The sequence below is a fragment of the Pseudophryne corroboree genome, chromosome 11, assembly GCF_028390025.1.
Source record: "Pseudophryne corroboree isolate aPseCor3 chromosome 11, aPseCor3.hap2, whole genome shotgun sequence".
NCBI lineage: Eukaryota > Metazoa > Chordata > Amphibia > Anura > Myobatrachidae > Pseudophryne > Pseudophryne corroboree.
This window is the reverse complement of record NC_086454.1, coordinates 65,794,719-65,817,156: the sequence shown is the minus strand read 5'-3', so window position 1 is coordinate 65,817,156 and position 22,438 is coordinate 65,794,719. Positions and strand designations below refer to the sequence as shown.

General features: G+C 48.0%; 1 protein-coding gene and 1 pseudogene across 6 annotated transcripts in view; one reads left to right on the top strand and one right to left on the bottom strand.

The window, feature by feature from the left end:
- The window catches only part of VWCE (von Willebrand factor C and EGF domains), a 188,689-nt gene that overhangs the window by 55,078 nt on the left and 111,173 nt on the right, over nucleotides 1–22,438 (bottom strand). For 3 of the 6 annotated variants that reach the window (XM_063944373.1, XM_063944368.1, XM_063944372.1), the window contains 5 exons: nucleotides 11,934–12,053; nucleotides 11,391–11,803; nucleotides 11,205–11,295; nucleotides 11,039–11,121; nucleotides 217–304 (listed from right to left, as the gene is read on the bottom strand). In XM_063944373.1, the coding sequence (XP_063800443.1) occupies nucleotides 217–304; nucleotides 11,039–11,121; nucleotides 11,205–11,295; nucleotides 11,391–11,803; nucleotides 11,934–12,053 (795 nt within the window). The remainder of the gene's footprint in view (nucleotides 1–216; nucleotides 305–11,038; nucleotides 11,122–11,204; nucleotides 11,296–11,390; nucleotides 11,804–11,933; nucleotides 12,054–22,438) is intronic. The other 3 variants (XM_063944369.1, XM_063944370.1, XM_063944371.1) reach the window with 3 other exon arrangements.
- On the top strand, nucleotides 13,132–13,250 carry LOC134971395 (5S ribosomal RNA; annotated as a pseudogene).

The following is a 22,438-nucleotide window of genomic DNA, read 5'->3' as shown; positions in this document are numbered from 1 at the left end:
GAGAACGCTTAGGAAAACTGGCGCACAGGTAATTGTTTAAAACATTTTTAATCTGTAATCAACAGACGGTATTTCTAGTAAAAGTAAAAACAAATGCCTGATTGACTGCAATTTGGTTTTACATTATTATTTTCTCTTTGCACAATTACTCATGAATGAGGTTTCATAACAGCCTCCCAAATGTTATCCCAAAAAATATGCAAGTACATCACAGACCTGGGCATTGCAGACAGCAATCCAACATGTAGGGTTCAGCGCATGAGAGAGAAGGACACACAGGGGGGATACAGGTGATATTTCCAGCCTATTAATAATCAGAAAACTTATTAAAATCTTGCTACACAATTAAACATCATATTAGGATGCAATGTGGACCTATATAAAAGCACCCTGCCTCCAAATGTGTGATTAATATGGTGCCTGAATCAGAGGTGGGTGTTGTGTATGCAGTGGCTGCATGTTTGGACACAGATGCTGTGTGCAAATATGCTAATGCTGTAGGAGGCGTCTGTTGAGACCAGTCTGTAACTGTGTTATTGGAGCGTTACAGTGCTGTACAGCTGTACTTAGCGCCTAATTCAGACCTGATCGCAGCAGCAAATTTGTTAGCTAATGGGCAAAACCATGTGCACTACAGGGGGGCAGATATAACATGTGCAGGGTTCCGGTATGAATGGTCGACAATGTTAAGGTTGACACTCATTAGGGCGACCACTATTGGTCGACATGGACAAATAGTCGACACGTGAAACTGGTTTACACATGAAAAGGTCAACGTGATTTTTTTTTTTAAATGTGGTGTCGTTTTCTGTGTAAAGTGACGGGGAACCCCAATTAATGCACCGCGTTCCCCGAATGGCTTGCGCTTCAGTTAAGGTGCCTCGCTCTGCTACCACTGCTCTCGGCACACGTTACAGTTCCCAATCGTACTCCACGTGGATCGTAAAGTATGAAAAAGTTCCAAAATAGAAAAAAAAAAATAGAAAAACCCATGTCGACCTTTTCATGTGTCGACCATTTGTCCATGTCGACCATGTCAATGTTGACCAATAGTGGTTGACCTAATGAGTGTCAACCTTAACATTGGTGACCATCTGAACGGATACCCATGTGCCGAGAGAGTTAAGGCCCATACACACGGTGAGATTTGGGCTATGCCCGATTCTCACTATGCAACTGGGGCTAGATCGGGACATAGGGGGTCATTCCGAGTTGATCGCTCGCTGCCGATTTTCGCAGCGCAGCGATCAGGTGAAAAAGCTGCATTTCTGCGCATGCGTATGGGCCGCAATGTGCACGTGCGTCGTACGGGTACAAAGCCATTGTGGTTGTGCACAGGTTCTAGTGAAGTTTTTCTGCGCACTGATGGCCGCAAGAAGATTGACAGAAAGGGGGCATTTCTGGGTGTCAACTGACCGTTTTCAGGGAGTGTTTGCAAAAACGCAGGCGTGTCTGAAAAAACGCAGGCGTGACTGGGCGTTCGCTGGGCGGGTGTATGACATCAAATCCGGACACAAATAGGTTGAAGTGATCGCAAGCGCTGAGTAGGTTCAGAGCTACTCTGAAACTGCACAAACTGTTTTTGTAGAGCTCAGCTGCACAAGCGTTTGCACTTCTACTAAGCTAAAATACACTTCCCAGTGGGCGGCAGCATAGCGTTTGCACGGCTGCTAAAACTAGCAAGCGAGCGATCAACTCGGAATGACCCCCATAGTCAGTATCGCAAGCACACTCAGTTTGTGCTTTCGATACTGACTATGTGCGATTTTGGCTAAGTGTCAATTTTGACTATCTCTTCTACAGAGATAGTCAAAATTGACTTGCCTGCACAGTCTATCTATTCTTGCGATGCCGACCATGTGGGGCCGCGCATCGACATCGAATCGGGATCGCAAGGTGACTTTCACCTTGCGATCTGCACTAACTTTTCTTACGATTTTGACTATATAGTCAAAATCGTAAGAAAATAATAAGAATTTACTCACCGGTAATTCTATTTCTCGTAGTCCGTAGTGGATGCTGGGAACTCCGTAAGGACCATGGGGAATAGACTGGCTCCGCAGGAGACTGGGCACTCTAAAAGAAAGATTAGGTACTATCTGGTGTGCACTGGCTCCTCCCTCTATGCCCCTCCTCCAGACCTCAGTTAGGGAAACTGTGCCCGGAAGAGCTGACACAACAAGGAAAGGATTTGGAATCCAGGGTAAGACTCATACCAGCCACACCAATCACACTGTACAACTTGTGATAACCATACCCAGTTAACAGTATGAACAACAACTGAGCCTCCTTTTACGGATGGCTCATAACAATAACCCTTTAGTGAAGCAATAACTATATACATGTATTGCAGAGAGTCCGCACTTGGGACGGGCGCCCAGCATCCACTACGGACTACGAGAAATAGAATTACCGGTGAGTAAATTCTTATTTTCTCTGACGTCCTAGTGGACCATGGGGATTATACCAAAGCTCCCAAACGGGCGGGAGAGTGCGGATGACTCTGCAGCACCGAATGAGCAAACTCAAGGTCCTCCTCAGCCAGGGTATCAAACTTGTAGAATTTAGCAAACGTGTTTGAACCCGACCAAGGGGTATATTTACTAAGGTCCTGATTTTGACCGAGATGCCGTTTTTTCTTCAAAGTGTCATCTCGGTAATTTACTAAGCAAAAATCACGGCAGTGATGAGGGCATTCGTAATATTTTGGAAGTCCTTGGAAAAAATCACGAATCAATACACCATCGGTCAAATACGCCTGCAATTTGGTAGAAATCGGGAATTTACTAAAAAGTGCAAAACACAAACACTGCCGACAATAGCCAAACACTGCCGTGCTAAAATACAAATCGTGAAAAAGTGCTAAAAAAACCAGACCTGCTTTTTTATCCCGTGTTTGTATAGGCATGCACGGATCCATGAGATCCGTGCATGTTTATCAGTGGGAAGGGGTGGGAAATGTTATAATTTTTCCCCAAAAAAATGCGTGGGGTCCCCCCTCCTAAACCAAACCAGCCTCGGGCTCTTTGAGCCGGCCCTGGTTGCAAAAATATGGGGAAAAATTGACAGGGGTTCCCCCATATTTAAGCAACCAGCACCGGGCTCTGCGCCTGGTCCTGGTTCCAAAAATACGGGGGACAAAAAGCGTAGGGGTCCCCCGTATTTTTGAAACCAGCACCGGGCTCCACTAGCTGGACAGATAATGCCACAGCCGGGGGTCACTTTTATACAGTGCCTTGCGGCCGTGGCATCAAATATCCAACTAGTCACCCCTGGTCGGGGTACCCTGGGGGAGTGGGGACCCCTTCAATCAAGGGGTCCCCCCCCCAGCCACCCAAGGGCCAGGGGTGAAGCCCGAGGCTGTCCCCCCCATCCAATGGGCTGCGGATGGGGGGCTGATAGCCTTTGTTGAAAGTAATGAATATTGTTTTTAGTACAAGTCCCAGCAAGCCTCCCCCGCAAGCTGGTACTTGGAGAACCACAAGTACCAGCATGCGGCGCAAAACCGGGCCCGCTGGTACCTGTAGTACTACTACTAAAAAAATACCCCAATAAAGACATTACACACACACCTTGAAAGTATAACTTTAATGCATACATACACACCACCATATACACATACTTACCTTATGTTCACACGAGGGTCGGTCCTCTTCTCCAGTAGAATCCATGGTGTACCTGTTGAAAAAATCCTACTCACCAAATCCAGTGTAGAGGGCTCCTCGGATAATCCATTTGTAATCCACGTACTTGTAAAAATAAAAAAACGGGACACCCGACCACGAACTGAAAGGGGACCCATGGTGTACCTGTTGAAAAAATCCTACTCACCAAATCCAGTGTAGAGGGCTCCTCGGATAATCCATTTGTAATCCACGTACTTGTAAAAATAAAAAAACGGGACACCCGACCACGAACTGAAAGGGGACCCATGTTTTCACATGGGACCCCTTTCCCCGAATGCCAGAAACCCCCTCTGACTGATGTCTAAGTGGGTTTCTTCAGCCAATCAGGGAGCGCCACGTTGTGGCACCCTCCTGATCGGCTGTGTGCTCCTGTACTGTCTGACAGGCGGCACACGGCAGTGTTACAATGTAGCGCCTATGCGCTCCATTGTAACCAATGGTGGGAACTTTCAGGTCAGCGGTTGACCGAAAGTGACCTCACCGCTGACCTGAAAGTTCCCACCATTGGATACAATGGAGCGCATAGGCGCTACATTGTAACACTGCCGTGTGCCGCCTGTCAGACAGTACAGGAGCACACAGCCGATCAGGAGGGTGCCACAACGTGGCGCTCCCTGATTGGCTGAAGAAACCCACTTAGACATCAGTCAGAGGGGGTTTCTGGCATTCGGGGAAAGGGGTCCCATGTGAAAACATGGGTCCCCTTTCAGTTCGTGGTCGGGTGTCCCGTTTTTTTATTTTTACAAGTACGTGGATTACAAATGGATTATCCGAGGAGCCCTCTACACTGGATTTGGTGAGTAGGATTTTTTCAACAGGTACACCATGGATTCTACTGGAGAAGAGGACCGACCCTAGTGTGAACATAAGGTAAGTATGTGTATATGGTGGTGTGTATGTATGCATTAAAGTTATACTTTCAAGGTGTGTGTGTAATGTCTTTATTGGGGTATTTTTTTAGTAGTAGTACTACAGGTACCAGCGGGCCCGGTTTTCCGCCACATGCTGGTACTTGTGGTTCTCCAAGTACCAGCTTGCGGGGGAGGCTTGCTGAGACTTGTAGTACTGCTACTAAAAACAATATTCATTACTTTCAACAAAGGCTATCAGCCCCCCATCCGCAGCCCATTGGATGGGGGGGACAGCCTCGGGCTTCACCCCTGGCCCTTGGGTGGCTGGGGGGGGGACCCCTTTATTGAAGGGGTCCCCACTCCCCCAGGGTACCCCGGCCAGGGGTGACTAGTTGGATATTTGATGCCACGGCCGCAAGGCACTGTATAAAAGTGACCCCCGGCTGTGGCATTATCTGTCCAGCTAGTGGAGCCCGGTGCTGGTTTCAAAAATACGGGGGACCCCTACGCTTTTTGTCCCCCGTATTTTTGGAACCAGGCGCAGAGCCCGGTGCTGGTTGCTTAAATATGGGGGAACCCCTGTCAATTTTTTCCCCATATTTTGCAACCAGGGCCGGCTCAAAGAGCCCGAGGCTGGTTTGGTTTAGGAGGGGGGACCCCACGCAATTTTTTTTTTAAGTTTAAACATTTTTTTTTTTTTTAACAAGGTGCACAATGAAGCCCTGCACGGATCTTTCAGATCCGGCCGAGATTAATTGTATTAAAGTCGGCAGTGTTTTACATGTCACTCACGTAAAACACTGCCTAAAAAAACGAATGACATCGACATCGGAAAAACCGAAAATGCAGAATACGGCAGCTTAGTAAATTAGTCGTAATCAATTCAAAAAGTTGCATATTTACACTTTCGATGTCATTCGTGATTGAAATTTGACCTCAAACGGGAAAATACGATTCTTAGTAAATTTACCCCCAAGTAGCAGCTCGGCAAAGCTGTAAAGCCGAGACCCCTCGGGCAGCCGCCCAAGAAGAGCCCACCTTCCTTGTGGAATGGGCTTTCACTGATTTAGGATGCGGCAGTCCAGCCGCAGAATGTGCCTGCTGAATCGTGCAACAGATCCAGCGAGCAATAGTTTGCTTTGAAGCAGGAGCACCCAGCTTGTTGAGTGCATGCAAGATAAATAGCGAGTCAGTTTTCCTGACTCCAGCCGTCCTGGAAACATAAATTTTCAAAGTCCGGACTACGTCCAGCAACTTGGAATCCTCCAAGTCCCGAGTAGCCGCAGGCACCACAATAGGTTGGTTCAAATGAAACGCTGATACCACCTTTGGGAGAAATTGGGGACGAGTCCTCAATTCCGCCCTGTCCATATGGAAGATCAGATATTGGCTTTTACATGACAAAGCCGCCAATTCTGACACACGCCTAGCCGAAGCTAAGGCCAACAGCATGACCACCTTCCACGTGAGATACTTTAGCTCCACGGTCTTAAGTGGCTCAAACCAGTGTGATTTCAGGAAATCCAACACAACGTTAAGATCCCAAGGTGCCACTGGAGGCACAAAAGGGGGCTGAATATGCAGCACTCCCTTAACAAACGTCTGAACTTCAGGCAGTGAAGCCAGTTCTATTTGAAAGAAAATAGATAGGGCCGAAATCTGGACCTTTATAGATCCTAATTTTAAGCCCATAGACACTCCTGACTGTAGGAAGTGCAGGAATCGACCCAGCTGGAATTCCTCTGTAGGGGCCTTCCTGGCCTCACACCAAGCAACATATTTTCGCCATATACGGTGATAATGTTTTGCTGTCACGTCTTTCCTAGCCTTTATCAGCGTAGGAATAACTTCATCCGGAATGCCCTTTTCCGCTAGGATCCGGCGTTCAACCGCCATGCCGTCAAATGCAGCCGCGGTAAGTCTTGGAACAGACAGGGCCCCTGTTGTAACAGGTCCTGTCTGAGAGGCAGAGGCCATGGGTCCTCTGAGATCATTTCTTGTAGTTCTGGGTACCAAGTTCTTCTTGGCCAATCCGGAACGAGAGTATAGTTCTTACTCCTCTCTTTCTTACTATCCTCAGTACCTTGGGTATGAGAGGAAGAGGAGGGAACACATAAACCGACTGGTACACCCACGGTGTCACTAGTGCGTCCACAGCTATCGCCTGAGGGTCCCTTGACCTGGCGCAATATTTTTTTAGCTTTTTGTTGAGGCGGGACGCCATCATGTCCACATGTGGCAGTTCCCAGCGATTTACAATCTGTGTGAAGACTTCTTGATGAAGTCCCCACTCTCCCGGGTGGAGGTCGTGTCTGCTGAGGAAGTCTGCTTCCCAGTTGTCCACTCCCGGAATGAACACTGCTGACAGTGCTAGCACGTAATTCTCCGCCCATCGAAGAATCCTTGTGGCTTCTGCCATTGCCATCCTGCTTCTTGTGCCGCCCTGGCGGTTTACATGGGCGACCGCCGTGATGTTGTCTGACTGAATCAGTACAGGTTTGTTTTGAAGCAGGGGCTCTGCTTGCCTCAGGGCGTTGTAAATGGCACTTAGTTCCAGTATATTTATGTGTAGTGAAGTCTCCAGACTTGACCACTGGCCTTGGAAGTTTCTTCCCTGAGTGACTGCCCCCCATCCTCGGAGGCTTGCATCCGTGGTCACCAGGACCCAGTCCTGTATGCCGAACCTGCGGCCCTCGAGAAGATGAGCACTCTGCAGCCACCACAGCAAAGACACCCTGGCCCTTGGGGACAGGGTGATCAACCGATGCATCTGAAGATGCGATCCGGACCATTTGTCCAACAGATCCCACTGAAAGATCCTTGCATGGAACCTGCTGAAGGGAATTGTTTCGTAAGAAGCCACCATCTTTCCCAGGACTCGCAAGCAGTGATGCACTAACACCTGTTTTGGTTTCAGGAGGTCCCTGACCAGAGATGACAATTCCTGGGCTTTCTCCACCGGGAGAAACACCTTCTGCTGTTCTGTGTCCAGGATCATGCCCAGGAAAAGCAGACGCGTCGCAGGAATCAGCTGCGACTTTGGGATATTCAGAATCCAGCCGTGCTGTTGCAACACTTCCTGAGAGAGTGCTACGCTGACCAACAACTGCTCTCTGGACCTCGCCTTTATGAGGAGATCGTCCAAGTACGGGATAATTATAACTCCCTTCTTCCGAAAGAGTATCATCATTTCGGGCATTACCTTGGTAAATATTCTCGGTGCCGTGGAGAGACCAAACGGCAACGTCTGGAATTGGTAATGACAGTCCTGTACCACAAACCTGAGGTATTCCTGGTGAGGTGGGTAAATGGGGACATGCAAGTAAGCATCCTTGATGTCCAGCGACACCATAAAATCCCCCTCTTCCAGGCTTGCAATAACCGCCCTGAGCGATTCCATTTTGAACTTTAACTTCTTTATATAAGTGTTCAAGGATTTTAAATTCAGGATGGGTCTCACCGAACCGTCCGGTTTCGGTACCACAAACATTGTGGAATAGTAACCCCTGCCCTGTTGAAGGAGGGGGACCTTGATTATCACCTGCTGGAGGTACAGCTTGTGAATTGCCGCCAGTACTACCTCCCTTTCCCTGGGAGCAGCTGGCAAGGCTGATTTGAGGTAACGGCGAGGGGGAGTCGCCTCGAACTCCAGCTTGTATCCCTGAGATACAATTTGTACAGCCCAGAGATCCACTTGTGAGCGAACCCACTGGTTGCTGAAGTTTCGGAGACGCGCCCCCACCGCACCTGGCTCCGCCTGTGGAGCCCCAACGTCATGCGGTGGACTTAGTGGAAGCAGGGGAGGATTTTTGTTCCTGGGTACTGGCTGCCTGGTGCAGCTTCCTTCCTCTACCCCTGCCTCTGGCCAGAAAGGATGCTCCTCTGACCCGCTTGCCTTTCTGAGGCCGAAAGGACTGCATTTGATAATACGGTGCTTTCTTAGGCTGTGAGGGAACCGGAGGTAAAAAAGTCGACTTCCCAGCAGTTGCTGTGGATACGAGGTCCGAGAGACCGTCCCCAAACAATTCCTCACCCTTATAAGGCAAAACCTCCATGTGTTTTTTAGAATCAGCATCACCTGTCCACTGCCGAGTCCATAATACTCTCCTGGCAGAAATGGACATTGCATTAATTCTAGATGCCAGCAGGCAAATGTCCCTCTATGCATCCCGCATATATAAGACGACATCTTTTATATGTTCAATGGTTAGCAAAACAGTATCCCTGTCGAGGGAATCAATGTTGTCTGACAGGGTATCAGTCCATGCTGCTGCAGCACTACACATCCAGGCTGAAGCAATAGCAGGTCTCAGTAGAGTACCAGAGTGTGTATACACAGACTTCAGGATAGCTTCCTGCTTTCTATCCGCAGGATCCTTTAGGGCGGCCGTATCCGGAGACGGCAGTGCCACCCTTTTTGATAAGCGTGTTAGCGACTTGTCCACCCTAGGGGATGTTTCCCAACGTAACCTATCCGTTGGCGGGAAAGGGTACGCCATCAGTAACCTCTTAGAAATCACTAGTTTCTTATCAGGGGAACTCCACGCTTCTTCACACAAATCATTTAATTCATCAGATGGGGGAAAAGTCACTGGCTGCTTTTTCTCCCCAAACATAATACCCCTCTTGGTGGTAACCGGGTTAATGTCAGAAATGTGCAATACATCTTTCACTGCAGTAATCATGCATCGGATGGCTTTTGTAGACTGTACATTTGTCTCATCCTCACCTACACTGGAGTCAGACTCCGTGTCGACATCTGTGTCTACCATCAGAGCTAGCGGGCGTTTATGAGCCCCTGACGGCTTCTGAGTCGCCTGGGCAGGCGCAGGCTGAGACCCCGGCTGTCCCAAGGCTGCTGCGTCATCGAACCTTTTATGTAAGGAGTTGACACTGTCGGTTAAGACCTTACACATTCCATCCAATCAGGTGTCGGCCCCGTCGGGGGCGACACTACATTTATCTGCCCCTGCTCCGCCTCCACGTAACCCTCCTCATCAAACATGTCGACACAGCCGTACCGACACACTGCACACACACAGGGAATGCTCAGACTGAGGACAGGACCCCACAAAGTCCTTTGGGGAGACAGAGAGAGAGAGTATGCCAGCACACACCACAGCGCTATATAACACAGGGATTTACACTGCTAATAAGTGATTTTCCCAATAGCTGCTTGTCTGTATCGATTTGCGCCTAAATTTATGTGCCCCCCCCTCTCTTTTTAACCCGTCTTGTACCTGGATACTGCAGGGGAGAGCCTGGGGAGCGTGCTTCCAGCGGAGCTGTGAAGGGAAAATGGCGCTGGTGTGCTGAGGAAGAAGGCCCCGCACCCTCAGCGGCGGGCTTCTGTCCCGCGTTTTCTTTAACTTAATGGCGGGGTTTTTTACACATATACAGTTAACTGACTGTATTATGTGTATATTTAGCCAAAAGGTAATATAATTGCTGTCCAGGGCGCCCCCCCCCCCCAGCGCCCTGCACCTTACAGTGACCGGAGTGTGTGGTGTGCTGTGGGAGCAATGGCGCACAGCTGCAGTGCTGTGCGCTACCTTAATGAAGACAGGAGTCTTCTGCCGCCGATTTCATCTTCTTCTTCTGTCTTCTGGCTCTGCAAGGGGGACGGCGGCGCGGCTCCGGGAACGGACGATCGAGGTCAGGCCCTGTATTCGAACCCTCTGGAGCTAATGGTGTCCAGTAGCCTAAGAAGCACAAGCTAGCTGCGCGCAGGTAGGTTTGCTTCTCTCCCTTCAGTCCCACGTAGCAGTGAGTCTGTTGCCAGCAGATCTCACTGAAAATAAAAAACCTAACTAATACTTTAACACAGCGGCGTGTGTTAAAGGAAGTGCCGGTTCGTGCACTTCCTTTACCACTCAGACGCCGCTGCCGCTGGAGATGCAGGCGGGACACAGGAGAGCCGCGCGCTGTGCTCTCTGTGTCCCTCCTTCAGAAGACAGTGCGGGAGCGACGGAGGGTAAGTATCTAGCACTGTGAGGCATATCTGGCACACCTGGCACTGTGGGGCATATCTGGCACTAAAGCTGACTCGAGGATAAGCCGAGGTGGCTTTTTCAGCACAAAAATAAGTGCTGAAAAAGTCGGCTTATACTCGAGTATATACGGTATATAGGAGATAATCTGCCTCTCCCCCCTGCAGTGCACATGGTTTTGCCCATTAGCTAACAAATTTGCTGCTGCGAACAGATCTGAATTAGGCCCCGAGTGGTATAGCCCTACTGGCTGGTTGGAGGGAAAATCTGGTAATGCAAGCTTCAAATGCAGTAAAATGGACCACAACGGACATTCAAACAAGTCGGTTAAATCAAACGGATTTAACCAAATTGTCTGAACGACTGTTTTCCAGTGTTTAGATGCAAATGGTCAGTTGTCATTTGCTCCAATACAATACCAGATTTTCATTCCCACCAGCCATCAATTTGGCTGCTTGGAAAGATAACCTTTAGATGTGTGGGCAGCTTACTGTCCCTCTGTGTCACTTACCAAACAGATACAAATGGTACAATTGTCTGGAGAATTAGGAAAAAGTTCTCCATCTGCTCTCACTGTCCCTTCAAACAAGCACCCTGTAAGAGGCCAAAACAGTGCATGTATGAGAGCCAAGAGTGGTCCAAGTGACCTATCACTATAGTGACCTATTGCAACTCACCATCACATGATGGGCAGCAGCTGTCTGGGTGCAAAACAGGATGCGAGCAGCTTGGGTTGCACACTCTTTTTTCACACGATACCATCCCTTCCTGTAACAAAACAGTAAAGTGTTTAATAGTAAGTCTCTGTAATGGACATGAAGAATACAATAGTTTGTGTTTTCAAACTCCGGCACAAACAGTACCTGACAAGTGCATTCTAAACATTCTGGTTCTGTCCAAGAGCTTCCTGATAGTCTCAGTTCCTTGTTATGCCAACATGAGGCATTTGTGCCCATCGCAGTAGGAGTTCCAGTTGGCATTATTATGTTTTCTTTTAGAGGCATGTGAGAGATCCCTGAGGATTTTTGCAAATGACCCGTTTTCAGATGCTGAGGTGGTGGCAGAGGATCAAGATTTGTTGTTGTAGTTTGTGGTTTTGAGGTAGATTTTGTCGTAAATACTTCTTGTGTTAATATGGTAATGGGCATCATAGTCTGAGATGCACTGAAGGTCGGAGTTCCTAGCCTTAGAGGCATTGACGATGTTGGCTTTAGAAGTGCCCAGTCGCTGTGCACTGCCTGTAGGAAGCTAGCGGTCTGTGTCTCAGGAGGAACTGCTGCCAAGTAGAGATATACAGAATAATCTTGTCATTAGCCTCTGATCTGAATAGTTTCTGTGCTAGAACTGTTGATGATCATTTTTTGGGCAGTAAAGACATTTATGAGGAAAGTATTAGAGTGTTTTACCTAAGCAACCCCCACTGATTGACAGAAAACCGGCAGGACAGGAGCAGACATACGATCCCAGTGTATTAATACAACTACCAGAGTAGCATAAGGTGGCATTCTCCAGGCACTCGTTCACATCTAGAAGAGAAACAAGCACATATGAACTGATCAAATGCCACAGTCAGAGCGAGGAGACTAAAATGTGAGTTATGGCTTTTAGATTTAGCAGTGATCAAATCAATGACCACCTTATTGTTAGAAACGTCTGGATCATTCACATCTGGCTGTTTGTGATCGTTTGGTTAATAAGGTCTTTTCTGATGGGATCCTGGCCCTACATCTAGCCTCCAAATGCTTGGTCAGGTGTTGGTCAGAGCGTTTCTAGTTTTGACCATGGCTTGCTCTCACTATTTTCAGGCTCAATTACTGTCTCTGATCCCAACTTGTTTCCACCATTCTCAGGCTCAACTACTGGCTCTTATACCAGTTTGCCTCCACCATTAGCAGACTTGGTTACTGGCTCTGACCCTGGCTTGCTCTCACCATTCTCAGGCAGAAATACTGGTTCTGACATCATCTTGGTTTGCAAAATGGGAGAAAACAGAAGGCTCTTGTGTTGGCGCACTCTTAGAAAGAAAATACGTAATATATGACAATTTTATAGAATGCTTAAAACATAACTTTTATTAACATTATTACAACGCAAATACCCTTCCCAAAGATCTATCGCTGAAAATACAGATTTGAAAAAATATTAAAATTGTTCTGGTCTCTTTATTGCAAAGAGTATTTGGAAAGGTTGTAGACATTGATTAGTCATACCCCCATTTCCCCTGACCAGTACAGGATTTCTGTATTGATGGAACCAAAGGTTGGTCAAGACACAGTTATATGTAAGAAAAAGCCCATAGGCTGTAGATAACTAGAGTGGTGATCAGCAGTCACAACTCTAAGAATTGTACACCTGAATTACATACAAATGTCATAATTTGAGAAAAATTTCATAAACGGTTTATAGGCATCATGAAGTCAGAAAAAGAGGCTGCTTATATTGTAAACACTGAAATGAAAGAATTGCAGGATAGAATCGGGTCTAACGTGAAAAGCAGATCCACATATTTTCACCAATCCTTTTCCTATTTTCTATTTTTTTCGCTGTTCTCTTGAAATTTCGTATTTCTTATATAGGTGCACTCTCATTGGTGTACGCATAATTCTCTACTACCATACCACGCTGACAGCGCCCGATCTCGCCTGATCTTGGAAGCTAAACAGCGTTGGGCCAGGTTAGTATCAGGAAAGGCGACTACCTGCGAATACCTGGTGTTGTAGAGCAGGATTTTCCTCTGTTATGTGATAAAAACACACCAACAGCAGTATCACCACTAATTCTATCCTGCAATTCTTTCATTTCAGTGTTTACAATATAAGCAGCCTCTTTTTCTGACTTCATGATGCCTATAAACCGTTTATGAAATTTTTCTCAAATTATGACATTTGTATGTAATTCAGGTGTACAATTCTTAGAGTTGTGACTGCTGATCACCACTCTAGTTATCTACAGCCTATGGGCTTTTTCTTACATATAACTGTGTCTTGACCAACCTTTGGTTCCATTAATACAGAAATCCTGTACTGGTCAGGGGAAATGGGGGTATGACTAATCAATGTCTACAACCTTTCCAAATACTCTTTGCAATAAAGAGACCAGAACAATTTTAATATTTTTTCAAATCTGTATTTTCAGCGATAGATCTTTGGGAAGGGTATTTGCGTTGTAATAATGTTAATAAAAGTTATGTTTTAAGCATTCTATAAAATTGTCATATATTACGTATTTTCTTTCTAAGAGTGCGCCCACACAAGAGCCTTCTGTTTTCTCCCATTTTGCAAGTCTACGTACTTTCTGGCTCTGGGTGCACCACCAACCAGGACAGCATAACATTTATATATATATATATATATATATAAACGGCTAATTTTGCGGTTTTCTCCCTTACTAACAAGGGTAACATACTGTCCAACTTTGGTCTTTCTTTCTTTAATCCACAATCTATCACAATTTGATAAATCCTGTGCCAGATCGCCCTTTGTTTTTCTATATCATCTTGGTTTCACCATTCTCAGGCAGAATTGCTGGCTCTGACCCCGTATTACTCTCACCATTCTTGGACTGAATTACTGGCTCTGACCCCAGCTTACCGCTATCGTTCTCAGGCAGAATTACTGGCTCTGACCACGGCTTGCTCTCTCCATTCATGAACTGAATTACTGGCTCTGACCACCATGGCTTGCTCTCACTATTCTCAGGCAGAATTACTGGCTCTGACCCTGGCTTGCTCTCACTATTCTCGGCAGAATTACTGGCTCTGACCCTGGCTTATCTCCATGATTCTCAGGCAGAATTACTGGCTCTGACCCTGGCTTACCTCATAGAAACATAGAATTTGACGGCAGATAAGAACCACTTGGCCCATCTAGTCTGCCCCTTTTTTATTTTTTCTTAGGCATTATTTTTTTTCTCAGGCAGAATTTTTTCTCGGGTAGTATAACTGACTCTGATTCTGGTTTATCTCCATCATTCTCTGGGTGAATAACTGACTCTGACTCTGGCTTATCTCCATCATTCTCAGGGTGAATTACCGGCTCTGATCCTGGCTTACCTTCATCATTCTCAGGGTAATTTACCGGCTCTGATCCTGGTTTAGCTGCATCATTCTCAGGGTGAATTACCGGCTCTGACCCTGGCTTACCTTCATCATTCTTAGGGTGAATTACCGGCTCTGATCCTGGCTTAGCTGCATCATTCTCATGGTGAATAACTGGCTCTGACCCTGGTTTATCGCCATCATTCTCAGACTGAATTACTGGCTCTGACCATGGCTGCCCTCCATCATTCTCAGGGTGAATTACTGGTTCTGACTCTGACTTACCTTCATCATTCTCAGACAGAATAACTGGCTCTGACCCTGACTTACCTCCATCATTCTCAGAGTGAATTACTGGCTCTGACCCTGGCTTACCTCCATCATTCTCAGAGTGAATTACTGGCTCTGATCCTGGCTTACCGTCATCAATCTCAGACTGAATTACTGGCTCTGACCCTGGTTTACCTCCACCATTCTCAGGCAGAATAACTGGCTCTGACCTTGGCTTATCTTCATCATTCTCAGGCAGAATCACTGGCTCTGACCCTGGCTTATCTCCATCATTCTCAGGCAGAATAACTGGCTCTGACCCTGGCTTACCTCCATCATTCTCAGACAGAATAACTGGTTCTGACCATGGCTTATCTCCGTCATTCTCAAGCAGAATTACTGGCTCTGACCCTGGTTTATCTCATTCATTCTCAGGCAGAATTACTGGCTCTGACCATGGCTTATCTCCATCATTCTCAGGCAGAATTACTGGCTCTGACCAGTGGCGTCACCGGGTGTGGTGACACCCGGTACGCGCTCGCGGCAAAAAGGGGGCATGGCCGACAACAAAGGGGCATGGCCTCGCTGGGGCATCACTCCGGGGGCGTGCCCAACATCTCTGGAGATGTTGGGCTGTACTGAGCTGCCCCCGGAGACAGTCTACCAGCACTGTCGGCTCCTCTTCTATGACAGGAGCCGGGTGCTGTAGCAGACTTTCACACTGCAGCGCTCGGCTCCTGCACTGCGGAGGAGCCCACAGTGTGGTGTCACCCCTTAGTAGGCGTCACACCCAGGTGCGGGCCGCACCCCCCGCACCCGGCTTGTGACGCCACTGGCTCTGACCATGGTTTACCTCCATCATTCTCAGACAGAATAACTGACTCTGACCACGGCTTATCTCCATCATTCTCAAGTAGAATTACTGGCTCAGACCATGGCTTACCTTCATAATTCTCAGACTGAATTACTAGCTCTGACCCTGGCTTACCTCCATCATTCTCAGGCAGAATTATTGGCTCTGACCCTGGCTTACCTCCATCATTCTCAGGCAGAATAACTGTCTCTGAACCTGGCTTACCTCCATCATTCTCAGGCAGAATAACTGTCTCTGAACCTGGCTTACCTCCATCATTCTCAGGCAGAATAACTGTCTCTGAACCTGGCTTACATCCATCATTCTCAGGCAGAATAACTGTCTCTGAACCTGGCTTACCTCTATCATTCTCAGGGAGAATTACTGGCTCTGACCCTGGCTTACCTCCAACATTCTCAGGGAGAATTACTGGCTCTGACCCTGGCTTACCTCCAACATTCTCAGGGAGAATTACTGGCTCTGACCTTGTCTTACCTCCATAATTCTCAGGCAGAATAACTGGCTCTAACCCTGACTTATCTCCATCATTCTCAGGCAGAATTAATGGCTCTGACCCTGGCTTACCTCCATCATTCTCAGACAGAATAACTGTATCTGACCATGGCTTATCTCCATCATTCTCAGGCAGAATAACTGGCTCTGACCCTGGCTTACCTCGATCATTCTCAGGCAGAATTAATGGCTCTGACCCTGGCTTACCTCCATCATTCTCAGACAGAATAACTGGCTCTGAACCTGGCTTATCTCCATCTTTCTCAGGCAGAATAACTGTATCTGACCATGGCTTATCTCCATCATTCTCAGGCAGAATAACTGGCTCTGACCCTGGCTTACTTCCATCATTCTCAGACAGAATAACTGGCTCTGAACCTGGCTTATCTCCATCTTTCTCAGGCAGAATAACTGTATCTGACCCTGGCTTATCTCCATCATTCTCAGGCAGAATAACTGTCTCTGACCCTGGCTTACTTCCATCATTCTCAGACAGAATTACTGGCTCTGACCCTGGCTTATCTCCATCATTCTCAGGCGGAATTACTGGCTCTGACCCTGGTTTACTTCCATCATTCTCAGACAGAATTACTGGCTCTGACCCTGGCTTATCTCCATCTTTCTCAGGCAGAATAACTGTATCTGACCCTGGCTTACCTCCATCATTCTCAGGCAGAATAACTGGCTCTGAACCTGGGTTATCTCCATCTTTCTCAGGCAGAATAACTGTATCTGACCCTGGCTTACCTCCATCATTCTCAGACAGAATAACTGGCTCTGAACCTGGCTTATCTCCATCTTTCTCAGGCAGAATAACTGTATCTGACCCTGGCTTACCTCCATCATTCTCAGGCAGAATAACTAGCTCTGACCCTGGCTTACTTCCATCATTCTCAGACAGAATAACTGGCTCTGACCCTGGCTTACTTCCATCATTCTCAGACAGAATAACTGGCTCTGACCCTGACTTACCTTCATAGTTCTCAGACTGAATTACTGGCTCTGACCCTGGCTTACCTCCAATATTCTCAGGAAGGATAACTGGCTTTGACCCTGGCTTACCTCCATCATTCTCAGGCAGAATTACTGGCTCTGACCCTGGTTTATCTCCATCATTCTAGGGGAGAATTACTGTCTCTGAACCTGGTTTACCTCTATCATTCTCGGGGAGAATTACTGTCTCTGGCCCTGGTTTACCTCCAACATTCTAGGGCAGAATTACTGGCTCTGACCTTGGCTTACCTCCAAAATTCTCAGGCAGAATTCCTGGCTCTGACCATAGCTTACCTCCAACATTCTCAGGCAGAATTACTGGCTCTGACCATAGCTTACCTCCAACATTCTCAGGCAGAATTACTGGCTCTGACCTTGGCTCACCTCCACCATTCTCACGCAGAATAACTGGCTCTAACCCTGGCTTATCTCCATCATTCTCAGGGTGAATTACTGGCTCTGACACTGGCTTACCTCCATCATTCTCAGGGTAAATTACTGGCTCTGCACTGGCTTACCTCCTTCATTCTTGGACTGAATTACTGGTTCTGACCCTGTCTTGCTCTCACTATTCTCAGGCAGAATTACTGTCTTTGACTGCAGCTTGCCTCCACCATTTTCAGTTGTTAGCTTTTAACAGCCTTACTCTCACCACTCTTTGGGTCCTATTTATCAAATAATATTTGCAGCATATCCCCATAACGACACTCATTTTCAGGGGTTACCGGCAAATATTAAGGATCCCCTGAATGCATGAAGGATGGACCACAGCAAATTTCTCGTTATCTGCTGTGGTCCCTCCATTTAGGTTTCTATGGGGGCTGTGAAGCTGTCATATTTACCAAGCTCCAGAATGTGAAGCCTGAAGGCTACATTCTGCAGAAATTACCAAGAGAGGGTTCCCCAGGAACCCTCCCCAGTACTGAGCTCCACACATGCGTGGTCAGCAGTCAAAGCATGAACAGAACGGACTGGCTGCTGAATGAGAAGTGGAATGATTGTTTTTACGATCACTTCACTAGTTCTTACACACCGCATGTGATTGTTAGTAAATTTGGGCAATCTAGGACTATAGTTATCGGGTCTAAAACCCAATAATAAATAAATATGGCCCTTAGGCATTTAGGGACAGATTTAACAATGAGTGATATTCTAGTTATCACCCGTTACTAATCTTAAATGAGACCACGCTGCCGGTTGAAGGGCATGGTGTGTAGAGAGCCGCAGGCGGGACCACAGAAGCCAGCAGTCAAGCTGTGTGGAAAGCAGGGACTATGCACGCGTCGGGTTGCCGAGTGCCGTGAAGGAGAGAGATGCAGGCGCCAGGAAGTGTCTAAGGAGAGCGAGACAGCATGTGGAGCTCACGGTGACAGGGAGCCAGAAGGCTGAGACAGAGCTCCAAGACTGCAGCATCATCCTGGGCTGCAGAGAGAGAAAGCAGCATGTGAGGCCGGGAGCTGAGCCAGGACCCTGCTGAGGAGAGTCACGTCTCCTCAGTAGCAGTCACCAAGAGAGAGAGAGAGACGCAGGTCCTTCCCCCCTGCAGCAGCTACAGGGGGAAAATGGCTGGGAGACAGACAGTGTGGAGGTGCTGAGAGGCAGAGAGACCAGCAGCAGAGAGGGGGCCTTAGAATTGGGGATGCAGTAATCTAAGCAACATCCCAGCAGCAATAGCCCCAGCAGTGACCACAGTGGGGCTCAGGGAGACAGCCTGCAGGTTCACAAGGTAAAGCCTGCATAGCAGCACCAGCATAGGTTCAGTAGCGAGCAGTGCCGTTTCTAGCGGCGGGCGAGCCGTGCAACCGCACGGGGCGCCCGCCGCGGCACTTTGTGTGTCCTTATCTGCTCTCCTCCCTCTTCCCGAGCGCTCCTGCTCGGGGGGCGAAGTTTCACGGAATGACGCGTTTGCGTCGTGACGTCACGATGCAAACGCGTCATTCCATGAAGCCCCGCCCCCTGAGCAGGAGCGCTCGGGAAGAGGGAGGAGAGGAGATAAGCCTGGAAGGAGGAGGCGGCTGGCGCGAGGGACGTGAGGCGGCCGGACCCGAAGAGCGGGAAGATGTAAGTATTATCTCTATCTCTCTCTCTCCCCCTTTCTTCCCCCCCCCCCACTTGACACCTGCCTGCCGCACTGTGTAAAATGGGGATACCTGCCTTCCGCACTGTGTAAAATGGGGATACCTGCCTGCCGCACTGTGTAAGATGGGGATACCTGCCTGCCGCACTGTGTAAATTGGGGACACCTGCCTGCCGCACTGTGTAAATGCCTGTGTACTGTGTAAAATGGGGATATCTACCTGCCGCACTGTGTAAAATGGGGATATCTGCCTCCCGCACTGTGTAAAATGGGGATACCTGACTGTCGCACTGTGTAAAAATAAGAATTTACTTACCGATAATTCTATTTCTCATAGTCCGTAGTGGATGCTGGGGACTCCGAAAGGACCATGGGGAATAGCGGCTCCGCAGGAGACTGGGCACAAAAGTAAAAAGCTTTAGGACTACCTGGTGTGCACTGGCTCCTCCCCCTATGACCCTCCTCCAAGCCTCAGTTAGGATACTGTGCCCGGACGAGCGTACACAATAAGGAAGGATTTTGAATCCCGGGTAAGACTCTTACCAGCCACACCAATCACACCGTACAACTTGTGATCTGAACCCAGTTAACAGCATGATAACAGAAGGAGCCTCTGAAAAGATGGCTCACAACAACAATAACCCGATTTTTGTAACAATAACTATGTACAAGTAATGCAGACAATCCGCACTTGGGATGGGCGCCCAGCATCCACTACGGACTATGAGAAATAGAATTATCGGTAAGTAAATTCTTATTTTCTCTAACGTCCTAGTGGATGCTGGGGACTCCGAAAGGACCATGGGGATTATACCAAAGCTCCCAAACGGGCGGAAGAGTGCGGATGACTCTGCAGCACCGAATGAGAGAACTCCAGGTCCTCCTCAGCCAGGGTATCAAATTTGTAGAATTTAGCAAATGTGTTTGCCCCTGAACAAGTAGCAGCTCGGCAAAGTTGTAAAGCCGAGACCCCTCGGGCAGCCGCCCAAGATGAGCCCACTTTCCGTGTGGAATGGGCTTTTACAGATTTTGGCTGTGGCAGGCCTGCCACAGAATGTGCAAGCTGAATTGTACTACAAATCCAACGAGCAATCGTCTGCTTAGAAGCAGGAGCACCCAGCTTGTTGGGTGCATACAGGATAAACAGCGAGTCAGATTTTCTGACTCCAGCCGTCCTGGAAACATATATTTTCAGGGCCCTGACTACGTCCAGCAACTTGGAATCCTCCAAGTCCCTAGTAGCCGCAGGCACCACAATAGGCTAAGTGAAATGCTGAAACCACCTTAGGGAGAAATTGAGGACGAGTCCTCAATTCTGCCCTGTCCGTATGAAAAATTAGGTAAGGGCTTTTATAGGATAAAGCCGCCAATTCTGAAACACTGGTTGCATATTGCATATCGGGTGGATATCCAGGTCCACGTTGGGAAGGCAGCCGATTATAGGTTGTTCTTTCTTTTCTCTTTATTAAGAGAAAAAGTACAAAATAATCTAGCGCCAGACACTTTGGTTTCTGTTGGTCTAATTCTGAAACACGCCTGGCTGAAGCCAGGGCTAACAGCATTACCACTTTCCATGTGAGATATTTTAAGTCCACAGTGGTGAGTGGTTCAAACCAATGTGATTTGAGGAATCCCAAAACTACATTGAGATCCCAAGGTGCCACTGGAGGCACAAAAGGAGGCTGTATATGCAGTACTCCCTTGACAAACGTCTGAACTTCAGGAACAGAAGCTAGTTCTTTTTGGAAGAATATTGACAGGGCCGAAATTTGAACCTTAATGGACCCTAATTTTAGGCCCATAGACAGTCCTGTTTGCAGGAAATGCAGGAATCGACCCAGTTGAAATTCCTCTGTAGGGGCCTTCCTGGCCTCGCACCACGCAACATATTTTCGCCAAATACGGTGATAATGTTGTACGGTCACATCCTTCCTGGCTTTGATCAGGGTAGGGATGACTTCATCCGGAATGCCTTTTTCCTTCAGGATCCGGCGTTCAACCGCCATGCCGTCAAACGCAGCCGCGGTAAGTCTTGGAACAGACATGGTCCCTGCTGGAGCAGGTCCTTTCTTAGAGGTAGAGGCCACGGGTCTTCCGTGAGCATCTCTTGAATTTCCGGGTACCAAGTCCTTCTTGGCCAATCCGGAGCCACGAGTATAGTCTTTACTCCTCTCCTTCTTATGATTCTCAGTACTTTTGGTATGAGAGGAAGAGGAGGGAACACATACACTGACTGGTACACCCACGGTGTTACCAGAGCGTCCACAGCTATTGCCTGAGGGTCCCTTGACCTGGCGCAATATCTGTCCAGTTTTTTGTTGAGGCGGGACGCCATCATTTCCACCTTTGGTTTTTCCCAACGATTCACAATCAAGTGGAAGACTTCTGGGTGAAGTCCCCACTCCCCCGGGTGAAGATCGTGTCTGCTGAGGAAGTCTGCTTCCCAGTTGTCCACTCCCGGAATGAACACTGCTGACAGTGCTATCACATGATTTTCCGCCCAGCGAAGAATCCTTGCCACTTCCGTCATTGCCCTCCTGCTTCTTGTGCCGCCCTGTCTGTTTACGTGGGCGACTGCCGTGATGTTGTCCGACTGGATCAACACCGGCTGACCCTGAAGCAGAGGTCTTGCCTGACTTAGGGCATTGTAAATGGCCCTGAGTTCCAGGATATTTATGTGAAGTGACGTTTCCATGCTTGACCACAAGCCCTGGAAATTTCTTCCCTGTGTGACTGCTCCCCAGCCCCTCAGGCTGGTATCCGTGGTCACCAGGACCCAATCCTGAATGCCGAATCTGCGGCCCTCTTGGAGATGAGCACTCTGTAACCACCACAGGAGAGACACCCTTGTCCTTGGAGACAGGGTTATCCGCTGATGCATTTGAAGATGCGATCCGGACCATTTGTCCAGCAGATCCCACTGAAAAGTTCTTGCGTGGAATCTGCCGAATGGAATCGCTTCGTAAGAAGCCACCATCTTTCCCAGGACCCTTGTGCATTGATGTACTGACACTTGGCCTGGTCTTAGGAGGTTCCTGACTAGGTCGGATAACTCCCTGGCTTTCTCTTCCGGGAGAAACACCTTTTTCTGTACTGTGTCCAGAATCATTCCTAGGAACAGCAGACGTGTCGTCGGAATCAGCTGCGATTTTGGAATATTTAGAATCCA